Here is a 15,979-nt window from a genome sequence, read left to right on the forward strand (position 1 = left end):
TACTGAAATGTGTGTTGGCAGTGCCTGTACACAACCATCATAAAATGATAAAAATCCATCCAGTGTTTTTGTTTTAATCTCCTTATATGTTTTCCCCTGCCTCAAATCGAGCCGTTCGACTGTGATGTCACACGGTCGGAAGCCCCTCCCACGATTGTTGATTGACAGCAGCGTTTCAACACAGACCCGCCCTCGCGAGCTGTCAATTATAGTCTGCGCGGACCGGCGCGGTCATTGTTGATATGCTGGAGCACTGTCTATGAGCAGAATGGCGTCTAGGCGATTGTGGTGTTCTGTTCTTGGGTGTAATAACGAACACAGCAGTCATTTTAATGTTCCTGAATCCGAACCGCTGAAGACGCAGTGGCTGAGTTTGTTTTCGAAGGGAATATTCCCCACGAGCAACGTCAATGCTTTCATGTTTGCGCGAATCATTTCACACACCAGACTGCTTTATAAACGAGGGTCAGTATAAAGCTGGTTTTGCTAAGAAGCTGCTCATGAAAAAAGGATCGGTACCAGATATTCGTGTTCCTGCTGAACCTCTAGAACAACTGAAGTGAGTGTAACGTTTTATTAAACTTTATATTAATATTTATATTAGGGCTGTCAAATGATTAATCGCGATTAATCGCATCCAAAATAAAAGTTTGTGTTTACATAATATATGTGGGTGCTCTGTGTATAATTATTTTGTATATATATAAATACACACACATGCATGTATATTTAAGAAAAAAAATTATTTATATATAAAATATTTATATTTATATATAATAAAAATTATATATAAATCTATATACAGTATATACATGAAAATATTTCTTAAATATATACAAGAATGTGTGTGTATTTATATACACTCACCGGCCACTTTATTAGGTACCCCATGCTAGTAACGGGTTGGACCCCCTTTTGCCTTCAGAACTGCCTCAATTCTTCGTGGCATAGATTCAACAAGGTGCTGGAAGCATTCCTCAGGGAGTTTGGTCCATATTGACATGATGGCATCACACAGTTGCCGCAGATTTGTCGGCTGCACATCCATGATGCGAATCTCCCGTTCCACCACATCCCAAAGATGCTCTATTGGGTTGAGATCTGGTGACTGTGGAGGCCATTTTAGTACAGTGAACTCATTGTCATGTTCAAGGAACCAATTTGAAATGATTAGAGCTTTGTGACATGGTGGAAGTAGCCATCAGAGGATGGGTACATGGTGGCCATAAAGGGATGGACATGGTCAGAAACAATGCTCAGGTAGGCCGTGGCATTTAAACGATGCCCAATTGGCACTAAGGGGCCTAAAGTGTGCCAGGAAAACATCCCCCACACCATTACACCACCACCACCAGCCTGCACAGTGGTAACAAGGCATGATGGTTCCATGTTCTCATTCTGTTTACGCCAAATTCTGACTCTAACATCTGAATGTCTCAACAGAAATCGAGACTCATCAGACCAGGCAACATTTTTCCAGTCTTCAACTGTTCAATTTTGGTGAGCTCTTGCAAATTGTAGCCTCTTTTTCCTATTTGTAGTGGAGATGAGTGGTACCCGGTGGAGTCTTCTGCTGTTGTAGCCCATCCGCCTCAAGGTTGTGAGTGTTGTGGGTTCACAAATGCTTTGCTGCATACCTCGGTTGTAACGAGTGGTTATTTCAGTCACTGTTGCCCTTCTATCAGCTCGAACCAGTCTGGCCATTCTCCTCTGACCTCTGGCATCAACAAGGCATTTCCGCCCACAGAACTGCCGCTCACTGGATGTTTATTCTTTTTCGGACCATTCTCTGTAAACCCTAGAGATGGTTGTGCGTGAAAATCCCAGTAGATTAGCAGTTTCTGAAATACTCAGACCAGCCCTTCTGGCACCAACAATCATGCCACGTTCAAAGTCACTCAAATCAACTTTCTTCCCCATACTGATGCTCGGTTTGAACTGCAGGAGATTGTCTTGACCATGTCTACATGCCTAAATGCACTGAGTTGCCGCCATGTGATTGGCTGCTTAGAAATTAAGTGTTAACGAGCAGTTGGACAGGTGTACCTAATAAAGTGGCCGGTGAGTGTATATAATATAATTATACACAGAGCACCCACATATATTATGTAAACACAAACTTTTATTTTGGATGCGATTAATCGCGATTAATCATTTGACAGCCCTAATTTATATTAATCGTTGCAAATCGCTAGCTGCACGCTTCACAATGAATGCGTCTAAGGTTTACACGTAGGGTACATTACGGCATATTTTCTATGTATGATGTTCTCAATATAATTCATAATCCCACGTTTATACTGAACAACGCATTATGGTTATTGTGTTACAAACGGTGTACGCACAGAACAGAGAGGCGGGGTGAGCAAAGCTCATGATCATTTAAAGTCATATAAACTGAAACGGCGTGCTGAAAACAGAGCTGTTTTTGACCAAGTAAAATAAGTGTTTTCTTACAATACTAATGAGAATTTTTAATTAAAGTATATTACAAACTTTTAATTTAGACCCTTAACAATCATACTAGCTTGTACAAAAATGGCATTATATGACCCCTTTAAATTAAAAGGTACATTTTTTATTTAATGGGTTATCATTTCTTTCTTTCCTTGTGATTTGAGTGCAAGTCATGAGACGACTGCTTTTATCCAAAGTAACTTACAAAACCCTTATAATAGGACAATCACCCTGTGGTAAGGTTCAAATGTACAACCTTGTGGTAGGTACTGTGTTACTGGTAGTTATCATGCAGTACCTATTCTCTGACAATAGATGGCACTAAAGGTCTTTTTGGGCTCTTCCTTAGCCTTGATTAAATTGTTGATATAGTCTGAAACACTCAATATGTTCAGATAGTGTACACATGTCATGTTTCTCTCACACACAGATAAAGACGTATACCATTGAGCCACTTGGATGTTTACTCTCTCTCTTTCTATATAAAAAATGAGTGCTGGTGTTGATCCAGGTGTCCAATCATCTCCTGTGTTTATCTATGCTCCTCTCTCTTCTTGAATTCCCTGATGTCTGCCTCTCTCTACAGCAAACCCCCCTCAGCTCTGCCACACTATAGAGCTCTGTGGACTTCCTGTTCTCTATAGGGTCATGACCAGACCACACACGGGCTGCTCTCTATCTAAACACACACACACAGGGCAGAACACACACACTGCTTTCACTCTTCGGAGTGGTAGAGAAACCATAAATTTATTTCAAACTATTTGTGTCTGTACCTTTCTGCTCTTTGATAAAATCTTCTTTACAGTTTTGCATCAGCTGCAGGATCCACTTGTGTTGTGCGATTATACACTGCCATGCCGGATCACCTGGAGCATGCAGATCCGACAGATATCTAAAAAAAAAAAAAAAAGAGAATCGTTAGATCATCATGAATATAATTGCATCGTTTTTTCAGGACACCCTTAAGCCCCTCTTACAATGACAGGTCAACAATGCTTTAATGCTATTGGGTCCCATAAATTAAAGCTTTTGAAAATCTGACCACAGTTATATACAAAAATATAATACAAAATAATAACATTCTGCAATATTTCAATATTTATAATAGTATATAATATAAAAGGCAGGGAATGTAATTACTTAAAAAATGTATAATTCAATATAAATTATTTACACTACCGTTCAAAGACTTGGGGACAGTAAAAAAAAAAGTCTTAAAAATATATTCTTTTATTTAATAAGGCATTAAATTGATTTTCACTTCAAATAAATGATTTAAATATTCTTTTGAATTTAAACTTGAGCAGCACAACTGTTTTCAGCATTGATAATAATAAGAAGAAATTACATTTTAAAAATGATTCAAATAGAAAACAGTGATTTTAATTTAAATAATATTTCACAATATTACTGTTTTTACCATATTTTTTTTTTATCATAAGAGCATTAAGAGACTTCTTTAAAAAACATCAACGACCCTAAACTTTTGAACGGTAGTGTATATATTATAATGAAATTAATATTTATAATTAAAATAAATATTTTTAAGTTGACTTTCTCAGAATATAAATAAGTATTTTAACATGAAATAGCTGCCTTTATATTTTGGGAGGGGGGTCCACCAGGGAAATATCTGATTTGGGGGGTCCCTGGCATCCAAAAGTAAAAAAAAGTGACACAAAAAAAGTCACAAGTGATGGACATTGTGAGCTCCACTCTCTTCACTCGCATTGATCGTAATTGCATTGTTACTAATTTATGTAAATTAAAAATGTTCTGAACTTAGTTGTCACTGGACACTGATATTGTGTTTCAGTTCTCTAAGAAAAGGAATCGCAGTTTGTCACTGCAAGTCGCTTGTCACACACCTGATATAGCGTTTCTGATCATGTAAAGTGGATGGTGTCTCCAGAAGTTTATCCATAAGCAGTTTCCTCAGGGCTTCTATCCGAGTCTCCACCTCTGAATACACTACAAACACACACGCAGGACGATCTTTCAATACTCCAGCTAACATGAATGTACATAAGAGGATGCATGTCATATTAACATATACTATCAGATATTATCAGATCACCTTTCTTAAAGACTGGGACCTCTGTGTTCCCAAACAAAGATTTGGCTTTCTCATAATCATTGATGACCACATCATAATCCCCCTGGATGGGAAACAGATACACTGTCAGTTTAGCATTCAGAGATAATTTGTATATATTGCAGAGTGTATACACTACCGTTCAAAAGTTTGGGGTCGGTACAATTTAAAAAAAAATAAGTCTATGCTCACCAAGGCTGCATTTATTTGATCAAAAAATACAGTCATTTTTTTATTTATATTTTCAAATATTACAATTCAAAATAACAGTTTTCTATTTTTTATTTATTTTAAAATGTAATTTATTCCTGTGATGCCAAAGCTGAATTTTCAGCATCATTTCAGAAAGGAAAAAAAAAATATGATGATTTAATGCTCAAGAAACATTTCTTATCATTATCATTGTTAAAAACAGTTGTGCTGCTTAATATTTTTGTAAAGAAAACATAGGATACTTTGTTAAATAGAAAATTAGAAAAAACAGCAATTATTTGAAATACTAATACTTTGAAAGATTATAAATGATTTTACTGTCACTTTTAATCAATCTAGAGCATCATTGCTGAATAAAGGTATTAATTTATTTTTTTTAAATCTTACTGACCCCACAGTATTATAATCGTGTAGATAAGAGTGTTAGAGAGAGTGTGTGTGTGTGTGTACGGGAGATGCCACCTTCTGGATGTTGCGTTCAATGTTGAGTGGCAGGTTAAACAAAAATTTGAATCTCTGGAGAACGTTGAGAGCGTTGCGTGTTGAGTCGGCCTTGTCCTTTCTGCCCAACACTTCTTGAAACAGGGTGTCAGCAGTTTCACTTGCTCCTGAGAGGAATGAGCAAATGGAAAGAAATGAAAAAAGGGTGTAAAAGGATAACAGCTGATAAAAAGTGGTTTAATCATCCTTCCTCAGTTTCAAATAAATTCAAGATCTCTTCTTGGGTGGTCAGAGCTATTCTGGATTCCCTTTGTCCGATTTAATAAGAACCAGCCTCCTGACCACTATAAAAGTCTGACCAGCCTTTTTTTCCAACAATGAGTCTGTTTGTGATTGGCTGAGAGAGTCAAAGGCAATAAGTGGCTTTGGTAAGAACATACATCTAAATGTACATGTAAAGACGGGTGGTGAGGAGGAAAAGGAGGGGTCGGCGATGAAAGCATGTCAGTGTGTGTGACTGGTTTATTTGTGCGGCCCGCAGGAAACGAGCGTGTTTATTGACCCACCGTCACATGAGAGAATTGACATGGAGATATGATTGGGATATGAGTGCTCTCGAACACACGCACACGCACTCACAGAAACACGCCGAGGTCTGCATGAAATGTGTGGCTTTGATGGTCTAAAGAGAATGCATATGCAACTCTGATCCTAAATTTAGCTGCTTTGTGTAATCGTGTGCGATTCTGACCATGTGTTTGGTTTTATGTCTTACTGTTAAGAACGTTCTCTAGTCGCTGGGTCATAGAGCCCTCCACCTTCTCAGTGCCGTCTGATTCAAGCTTCTGATGGATAGCTAGACAAAAAAAGGAGGAGAAAAAAAAAGGAAATGTTTAGACTACCGTTTGGGGTCAGTAATTTTGTTTTTAGGAATTAATATTATTCAGCAAAGACGCATTCAGATGGTCAAAAAAGAACAGTAAAGACTTTTATAAATGTTAAAAATCTTTTCTATTAAAAAATGCTGTTCTTTTAAACATTCTATTATACTGTCTGAACAAACACTGCGTATCTGCAGTTAAAAAAAATCTAATTTAAGACCCTTTTTAAGACCTGCACAAACAAAAAAGAAAGGAGAAAAAAAAAGAAAGAAAATTGTTAATAATGTAGAACAAATTCATTTCAAACAAGCCAGAAAGACAATCAAGACTCTTATTTTGTACAGAAATTATTGCCTATACGTTACTACGTACTACTACTGCGTTACTACAAGCTGCTCAGATGAGTGTGATAAAATATTCACTCTTACAACCATCTATAGCATTTCACAATATAAACACCATAATGTAAGCACTGTCATCCTTCATCAACAGTAGACCATAAGCAATCACTTGCCATACATGTGCGGTATTCATTAATTGTTAACTACACTGAAACCACAACACTGTAGAATGTGCACAGTGGCGTGTTTTGACTTTGAACATCATATTTATTTAAATCAATCATAGCCTATTGAAGTTTAATAATCACATTAGAATGTGATAATAAAAAAACTGAATTTAAGAGACCCTGCAAACTGATAAGATTTCATCATTGGCATAACAACAGTGCAGATAGTCAGTCCTAAAGCACAAATTGAATATGTATGTATATACAGTATATATATATATACACACACATATTAAATGTGTGCTTTAGGACTGACTATCTGCATAATATATATATATATATATATATATATATATATATATATATTCCATTAAATTGGAATAAAAAAAAAACTAAAACTAAATGAAGTCTATTTTTTCTCTCCACATCTGGATTTGGGAAACTTCTGTACACAATGACGTCAGGACTAACCCCGGCTCCCCCTGGGGTCCGGAATGCTGTGTGGTACGCTTCCTCTGTCTCTGAGGTATGTTTTGACTTCTGCCTGGTAAGTTTTGGGAGTCTTCTCTGGGAATCAGTGCAGCTTCCGTTTGCTGCTCTCTCGTTTCCTCTCAGCACAATGACAACCTTATTACAACCTCATCTAAACATTATGACAACCACGCCTCGTTATCCGTCCCCATGCCCGTCAATCACATGGATACGCAGTGCTAAGAATAGCTCTTCTGTTTGACTCAAGACAAGTGACCCGAGACAAGTCCTACACACACAAAAATATCTATTTTGTGACATTGACCTCTGATGAGAGCAGTTTGAGAAAACTCATACACCTGTGTACAATGACACAAGAAGTGAAAAAACTTGAATAAAATGCACATGCACCTAATTTTGTTAAATGTCAGATCTAGTATTCATAGTATCTATTTGAGCTTTACCTTTAATGCTCATTATACAAGCACCAACCCAGCAAGTTAGCGGACACATTTTACTGAAAGTATCCCCATTCTGATGGGATTTATGTAATGTAATTTAAGCCTGAGTTACAATAACATATTTGGTAGGGACTTCGACATTATCAGGAGTTGCATTTGTCTTAATGTGGGTGTTAAAAAGTTGTCAAAAAAAAGGTCTACATCCAGACAGTTCAATAAGAAATTAAGTTTAGGTTGCAGTATCGATGAAAGCCAAAACTGTTAAATAATACATTTTGTGGAAATGTTTCTATCCAGCCATGATTGATCAGAGCACCCGAGGGGAAAAATACAGTATGTAATTTGGATCGTAATTTTACACTGATGTTCAGTATAAAATTTGTTCGCCTAAAATTGTGTTAAACCTTTACTGTACAGTCAATATTCACAAATAAAACTTAAATTATGATCAATGGTCATTACGATATTGTGTTTATGGGATGAGTAATTTTAACACAATAATTCCAGCATGACCTAAAGCAACAAAATCCTCATGGAAATAATCCAGTCCCCCCCTATATTACTTCCCAGTGAATATTCTTTTTCTTTCAGAAATGCTTCCGTTTCCTTCAGTCGAATGCATGAATAATATTTTGTTTATATGCGTTTAAAAAAACAAGCATACGTACATGCAAGAGCATCCTGAGCCTCAAAGAAAGTGCTGAGACCTCCTTTCACGTAGGCCAGACTGCCCTCATTCTTCTTACTAGCTTGTTTCTTAAGATTTCCCACTGCCACACGCAGATGCTCAAAACTACAACAGCAACAAACATTAACACCACATTACACACAAATCTATTTTGGCAGATTAAAAGATGGAAAGACGGTAAATAGACCAACCCGGTTGAAGAATGGTTCTCGATGAGATACCAGGTGGCAGAGAAATTCTCGCTGGTGAAGTCTCCACTCATACCAGGGAACATGTTCTCCAGATCCTTCAGAGGAACCTTCCCTCTGAAGAACAGAAGACAGAGTTTGAAGACACACAGAGACCCATCGTGACAAACACCACAGATCATAGACCTGCTCTACCACACTACAGATGATAGAGAGAAACCAGACAGGGTACAAACCAGATCTGTCCGGATATACGTAAACAGCATCACACAAGCTTAGCCAACCCATTGTGTCTTGTGATGTGGCACAGAATACACTGATGAAATGCATAAGATTCATATGCACTATACTGTTAAAAAGTTTGGGGTCAGTAAGCATTTTTAATTCTGCATGGACCCGTTTAATAAATCAAAAGTGACAGTAAAGACATTTATAATGTTACAAAAAAAATCTATTAAAAATACATGCTATTTTGAACTTTCTATTTTTCAAAGAATCCTAAAAAATTAGTGCTGTCAAACGATTCAAATATTTAAATTAATGTCATAGTTAACTCGCAATTAATCGCACATTTTTATCTATTCTAAATGTCCCTTGATTTATATTTTGTCCCATTATTTTTTTCTCATTTTAATGCTCTTATCAACATGGGAAAGTGGATTTGGCCGGCTCGCAAGCCCAAACAAGTGTGTGCGGCGTGCCTGTTGTTTTGTTTCCGGTCTAGCTAGATCCGGTGTGGTGTTGTAGTTTTTCTAACTTTACTGTTTGTTGTAACAGCATGTGAAAAAAACTACAAAGTTTGCTAGGCCAAAAAGAACGTTAATCTCACGATAAAAAAATTGCGCCGTTAATAACGCGTTTAACTGACAGCACTATAAAAAATATGATGGTTTCCATAAATATTATGGTTCCCATATTTTCCATAATATTAAGCAGCACAACTGTTTTCAACATTAGTAATAAGAAATGTTTTTTGAGAAGCAAATCATCATATCAGAATGTTTTCCTAAGGATCATGTGACACTAAAGACTGGGGTAATGATGCTGAAAATTCAGCTTTGCCATCACAGGAAGTAATTACATTTTCAAATATATTCAAATAGAAAATTGTATTATATATAAATAAAATTATAATTAAAATATATTATTTCACTCTTTGTACTGTTTTTTTTTTTTTTTTTTTAAATGCAGCCTTGGTGAGCCTAAGAGACTTTAAAAATCATTAAAAAAAATCTTCCCGACCCTAAACTTTAGAACAGTAGTGTACTCATCTGAATATATCGATATAAATAAGTAAAAGGTTGCTGCAGAGGTCAGGGAAAGGAAGATTTTCACTTCCTATCAAAGGAAATAGTGAACCAATGCCATCATCCAGGTAGAAGACATACACACAATGGGCTGTTTCTACTTTCTGCTGAACCTCCTTCCTTATAAACACAGAGGTCCACTTCTATAAACACAGAGCAGAGCTTTTTGGGAGAAGTGTGTGAGGAAACGCATTTGTTTTGGTCTATGTGAGTGTGTGTTTTAACCAGACAGTCAAAAATGAAGCACATGTGTGTGAGAGTGGAGCACAGCACTGTGTGAACTCTGTAACTGGAGGTGTAAATTTAATACTTTGTAAGTTCATAAGAGAGCAACACAAAACTCAATTGTGAAAGTTTCTGTACTTGTCAAAGTCGATGCCCAAAGGGTTGGCCGGCCTCAGTGAGAGAGGAGAGATGCCTTTGTTCCGATCAGTCCTCATGTCATAGTAATTCAACTCATCAACCCAGACCGCAGACTGATCCAGAATGCCTAAACATACAAAAACATGCACATACTCAATGGTTGAGCACTTAAAATCCATTGCCATCTTCAAAGAGCATGTGTGTACATTTAAAGAGTGTATAATCAATCAAACCGAAATTGTGATTTTGCCTATACCGGAAATTGAGTGTGTTTACATCCACAACACTATGTTGATAACTCAAGAAAACCATGTTTATGTGAGATCGAAAATTATCAGGATTTTCTTTGATTTGACATAAAAACAAAAGTGACTTCAATTGGGATAAAACCAGGTGTGCCAATTGTTTTTTGATTAAGCAGACATTTCCGGCAAATAAAGGACACAGTTTAAGGTGTTTATGTGACCTTACAAGATGTCAGGCTATTAAGCACAATTGGTGTTAGATTGGCAGTGTAAGATAGATCTCACCGAGTGTGCGTATGTGAGTTTGAGGGCACTATGAATGTGTGTCTCACCGATCCTCTCGGGTTTGAGCAGTTTGAAGGAGACAGTGGACGTCCCCAGGCCTCCACTCTTGGTGGTGACGATGATCTCGCCCTTGTCATCTTTAGCAGGACCAACTCGACACACTATCTTGCTAGCTGACATCCATTCTGCTGTCAGCAAACAGTTATGACCACAGATAGACAGACCTGTGGTGTGGGAGATGGACAATGACCAAGAGAAAAAGAAGTCAATCAAATATGGCCAATTTTACCTCAGCTCATGTCTATATCATGATGCTGATATGATTTAATCTATCTGTCCAGGCCTATTTAAAAAAAAAAAAAAATCATATTACATTTTAATCAGATTTTAGTTTATATTTTGGATCAGGTTTGGGAACGTCAAATGTGTTGATTTTATTTTCCAAAGTAAAAAAAGTTGTGTTAGATATAGCCAACAATAAAGAAAAAACCCTTATTGTGGCTGCTTGTCTGAACAAAGCATTACTTTAGCTTATTTACAGATTCATTGAGTTACAATCAAATATAATAACGTGTCCATTTAAATCTCTATTCAAAACACCCAAAGTACTGATTCATTCATTTTTCCCAGATTTCACAAACTGATCACTCCACATATAAGAAACTCAGCTTCACAGAAGTTGCGTGTTTGTATTTTTCCTTAATTTCACTTTGTTTTGGATAAAGGCATCTGCTATATTAATAAATAAAATGCTCTAGAAGATATCTAAGATAGATTACGCAATTGTTCAAATGTTTGGTTTTTTTGAAAGAAGTCGCTGATGCTCACCAAGGCTGCATTTTCTTTTATCAAAAATACAGTAAAACAGTAATATTGGTAAAATATTATTACAATTTAAAATAACTGTTTTCTATTTTAATATAGTTTAACTTATTCCAATATTTCAATTTATTTCTGTGATGGCAAAGTTGAATTTTCAGCAGCCATTACTCCAGTCTTCAGAGTCACATGATCCTTCAGAATTCATTCTATCAATATATCAATGTTGAAAACAGTTCTGCTGTTTAATATTTTTGTGGAAACCGGGATACATTTTTTTCAGGATCCTTCGATAAATTAAATTTTTTTTAAAGTATTTATTAGAAATAGAATTTTTTTGTAACATTACAAATGTATTTACTGTCACTTCAATTTAATGGATCCTGAACTTTTTGAAACATTTCTTTAAAAAAAAAAAACGTACTGACCTCAAACTTTTAAACAACAGTGTATTTGTTAAAAAAGGAGGGTTTGTATCTGTAACTGTAACAATGACTATGAGCATGTGTATTACCGATGAGATCATTGGGTCCAGTGCCCAGGTTCTCCCCGCGAATGGTGACTTTTGTCCACGGCGCGCCCTCGTTGGGTGAGATGCCAGTCACCAAGGGAGGCTGGCGGGCACGAGACATTGTTCACACACCTAAATGAGACAAAAGTTAAATTCTGTTTTGTTTAAGCTCACTCGACGTACTCATCACTGCTGACGGCAATACATCAAAACATTCAGCACGTTCAGTGCATTTAAAAACGTTAGACAGGAACAAATAAATCTACCCATTCGGCACCCACTGAGCAAGCACGTTTCTGTTCAGAGTAACACCGATATCTCACTATACAATATTACAAGTAGTTCAGTAATCATGGCAGTTTTTCCTGTGGCTTTTGCACTGTCACAAACTTTCTCTCATACATAAACACCCACATGGAGCACAAAACTGACAGCTCCAGGGCGCTTTGCATGCAAGACCCCATGGCTGTCTCTGTGTGGTCTGGGAGGGTGAGTTTCTGTGTGTGTGTGGTCTCTGGCATGGGCCAGAGAGAGAGATAAAGGGGAAGGGGTGATGGTTGAGTTCTCAGAGTCCACAGTGCAGATTCAGAAAACGTCTAGTATTTAAATTTGGTGTATGGCATGTATATTCACTGCAGGGTTTTTATGGGGATGACAATACTATGGAAATAGTGTGAAATTGTTATATTGTGCAAATACATTGCCTTTATAGATAGGTCAATGATGCTCATCTTTCTGTCTGGAGCGTTCCTTTAATTGAAAAAATACATAAAAAATGCAATAATATATTATGACTTGAATAAACCTCTTTTATGATGAGCATGTTTTAATTTAAAAATCATTAGGTTTTTTAAGGGGGGGGGGGCATGAACACAAACACGTCAGGATGATAATGACGATTAAAACAAATAAGAACATTTTTTTAAAAAGTAGCTTGGCATATTTTTGATTAACATTGAACAAAAAGCAGTGGGGTGGAAAGAAAGAAAGAAAGAAAGAAAGAAAGAAAGAAAGAAAGAAAGAAAGAAAGAAAGAAAGAAAGAAAGAAAGAAAGAAAGAAAGAAAGAAAGAAAGAAAGAAAGAAACTATGGCGTGAATAAATCTTTGATGAACATGTTTGGGGGGACAATTTTGAAAATAAATTAAGAAAGAAAGAAAGAAAGAAAGAAAGAAAGAAAGAAAGAAAAAGAAAGAAAGAAAGAAAGAAAGAAAGAAAGAAAGAAAGAAAGAAAGAAAGAAAGAAAGAAAGAAAGAAAGAAAGAAAGAAAGAAAGAAAGAAAGAAAGAAAGAAAGAAAGAACAAACTATGGCGTGAATAAATCTTTGATGAACATGTTTGGGGGGACAATTTTGAAAATAAATTAAGAAAGAAAGAAAGAAAGAAAGAAAGAAAGAAAGAAAGAAAGAAAGAAAGAAAGAAAGAAAGAAAGAAAGAAAGAAAGAAAGAAAGAAAGAAAGAAAGAAAGAAAGAAAGAACAAACTATGGCGTGAATAAATCTTTGATGAACATGTTTGGAGGGACAATTTTGAAAATAAATTAAGGAAGAAAGAAAAACAACGAAAGAAAGAAAGAAAGAAAGAAAGAAAGAAAGAAAGAAAGAAAGAAAGAAAGAAAGAAAGAAAGAAAGAAAGAAAGAAAGAAAGAAAAAACTATGGCGTAAATAAATCTTTGATGAACATGTTTGGGGGGACAATTTTGAAAATAAATTAAGAAAGAAAGAAAGAAAGAAAGAAAGAAAGAAAGAAAGAAAGAAAGAAAGAAAGAAAGAAAGAAAGAAAGAAAGAAAGAAAGAAAGAAAGAAAACAAATTATAGTAAACAAACAATTAAAATGATTACATTTCAACTTCTAAAAACATTTACTGTTCAGATACAGCAAAATCTGATCATGGAAGTGAAAAGAGTAAAAGTCAAAGACACGCGCTTCTGTGTGGCAACATTTGAGAGTGATTGACTGCTTAGATGATTGACACCCGAGAGTCTCTATGGAATAAAGAGCTTGTCCCAGACAAATTACCAAGCATCCTCCTTTCAACACTCGGCCCTTTCCTAAACACAGCGACCCCCACCTACAACACACACTCACAGACGAGATGTAATAGCAGGAGCTTGAACAAACTATTAATGAAAACATCATACTGCTGACTGCATACAAATATTCAACATTACAAAATCAGTATTTTTTAGACACAACAGTATAATTTTTTATATATATATTGGCAATGACAAGTAATTATTGACTTATTGTATCTGTAGGAATTTTAATATGGACATACGTTTGTGTGTTTGCAAGACATTAAATAGATTTTAAAAAAAAACATGCATTCAATAGTCAGCAAATGAAATAATACATTTTTACTATTACTGGTAATTAACTATAATCTGATTTCAATTTACATTATGATTTCAGATATAAAAATATATCCTACAAAAATATAGAGTTCTTGCAAAGCATTGTGGGCCTTGGGTTGCATTATAAGTTTCTGCTAATATTTAACACTGACAATCATAAAAAAACACAAACATAACACATGTCTGAATGCTAATTTGTTTCAAGACCACAAAACAAAACAAGATGTTAGATCTGTCGTAGAAATCTAATCAAACCAAATGAAACAAATGATATTGATTACACATCAGCATATCAGAAACAGTTATTAGGCTCCAGTCAAGTCAAATTAGATATAACGTTATACACTCTCGCGTTGTTAAAATATGTATGAATGAATATTGTGTTGTTGAGGTTTTATACTGTTGTAACTAACGTTATGCGATGAGTTTGTAATTAACGTAAGCTAACGTTACTCACAGTATAATCTGAACTGACGGAGTGTTAACAAAAGCAGTTTATCTGCTTTAATTGCATCAAACAAGAATTGTCATAAATATAATAAATACAAAGCTCATTTGCATACACTCTTCGTTATAGTGAGATTGTTTTACATAAACAGCAGCTGACAGATGAGACAATAGCAGCTGACTGGCTAATGCTAAAAACAATCTGACAGAAAAGCCGATGAAAACGCATGTACTGAGACAAACGTTTTTCCTCATAATAACAGCCCCGTTTTATCACGTGCAAATCGAGGAAGAATAAAAAATGCGCTTACTTACAGGAATAAAGGCAGTGAAGAGAATCAGTATACAACTCTTCTCTCCTCTGAAAAACAGTTCCGGTTTAGATGCTGCGGCCCCGCCCACATGACGAATCACATGACACTACATGTATAATGAATCAACCTGAGCCACAGAGCAACAATTTGTATTAAACTGTAATGTAACTGTAAAGGTTTGAGCTATTTCTGCTTTATTTTAAAAGTGTTAATGCCAAATGACAGTGCCGACAGTGAAAACACAGACTGATGATATGAACTGTTGGTGTTTGCTGGACAATTCTCAATTTCTTGAGAATGATGAGTGAAAGAAAACTAAAACATCTTATTGTATTACTTACTTTTGTATACAAATGATAATATGCACAATAAGGATGTAAACAAGGAGATAGATAGATAGATAGATAGATAGATAGATAGATAGATAGATAGATAGATAGATAGATAGATAGATAGATAGATAGATAGATAGATAGATAGATAGATAGATAGATAGATAGATAGATAGATAGATAGATAGATAGATAGATAGATAGATAGATAGATAGATAGATAGATAGATAGATTTTTCTGTTTAAAACTTGAAAGTTTAATAGACCTGACATCAACTGAAATGCTCCAGATTTTACTTTGGGTTTCATGCTATTATGCAACACGCATTTCAACTAATTGTATTTCAACTACACAAAGTTCAACATCAAAGTCACCCTGTGAGGTCACATTTAGATTATGAACCATTTTCAATGCATATGGCGTTACTTCCACTTGTTCTGGGAAAGCGCCGCACCATAACACCACACAACAGAGACCACCCAAGCACCGTGCGCCATAATGCCCTCTCTTATCTCCTTAAATAGTGCACGGCAGAGATACTTTCCCTCAGATAAGGCCTTTTGGGCTCTTGGGAACTACAATTTTTCAATCATTCTGAA

The 15,979-nt window shown here is 35.7% G+C and overlaps 1 protein-coding gene across 2 annotated transcripts in view; it reads right to left on the bottom strand.

Annotated features, from left to right (window-relative positions):
- The window catches only part of exoc2 (exocyst complex component 2), a 28,091-nt gene extending 12,952 nt beyond the window's left edge, over positions 1–15,139 (bottom strand). For both annotated transcript variants that reach the window (XM_056259937.1, XM_056259935.1), the window contains exons 1-11: positions 15,049–15,139; positions 11,940–12,068; positions 10,654–10,830; positions 10,077–10,203; positions 8,410–8,523; positions 8,199–8,323; positions 5,985–6,065; positions 5,231–5,376; positions 4,538–4,619; positions 4,329–4,431; positions 3,234–3,352 (exon numbers count right to left, since the gene is read on the bottom strand). In XM_056259937.1, the coding sequence (XP_056115912.1) occupies positions 3,234–3,352; positions 4,329–4,431; positions 4,538–4,619; positions 5,231–5,376; positions 5,985–6,065; positions 8,199–8,323; positions 8,410–8,523; positions 10,077–10,203; positions 10,654–10,830; positions 11,940–12,057 (1,192 nt within the window). In that variant the 5' untranslated portion in view covers positions 12,058–12,068; positions 15,049–15,139. The remainder of the gene's footprint in view (positions 1–3,233; positions 3,353–4,328; positions 4,432–4,537; positions 4,620–5,230; positions 5,377–5,984; positions 6,066–8,198; positions 8,324–8,409; positions 8,524–10,076; positions 10,204–10,653; positions 10,831–11,939; positions 12,069–15,048) is intronic.
- Positions 15,140–15,979: the final 840 nt, after the last annotated feature.

Source organism: Rhinichthys klamathensis, unplaced genomic scaffold (genome assembly GCF_029890125.1).
Source record: "Rhinichthys klamathensis goyatoka isolate OS25496 unplaced genomic scaffold, OSU_Roscu_1.1 h1tg000170l_1, whole genome shotgun sequence".
Taxonomy (NCBI): domain Eukaryota; kingdom Metazoa; phylum Chordata; class Actinopteri; order Cypriniformes; family Leuciscidae; genus Rhinichthys; species Rhinichthys klamathensis.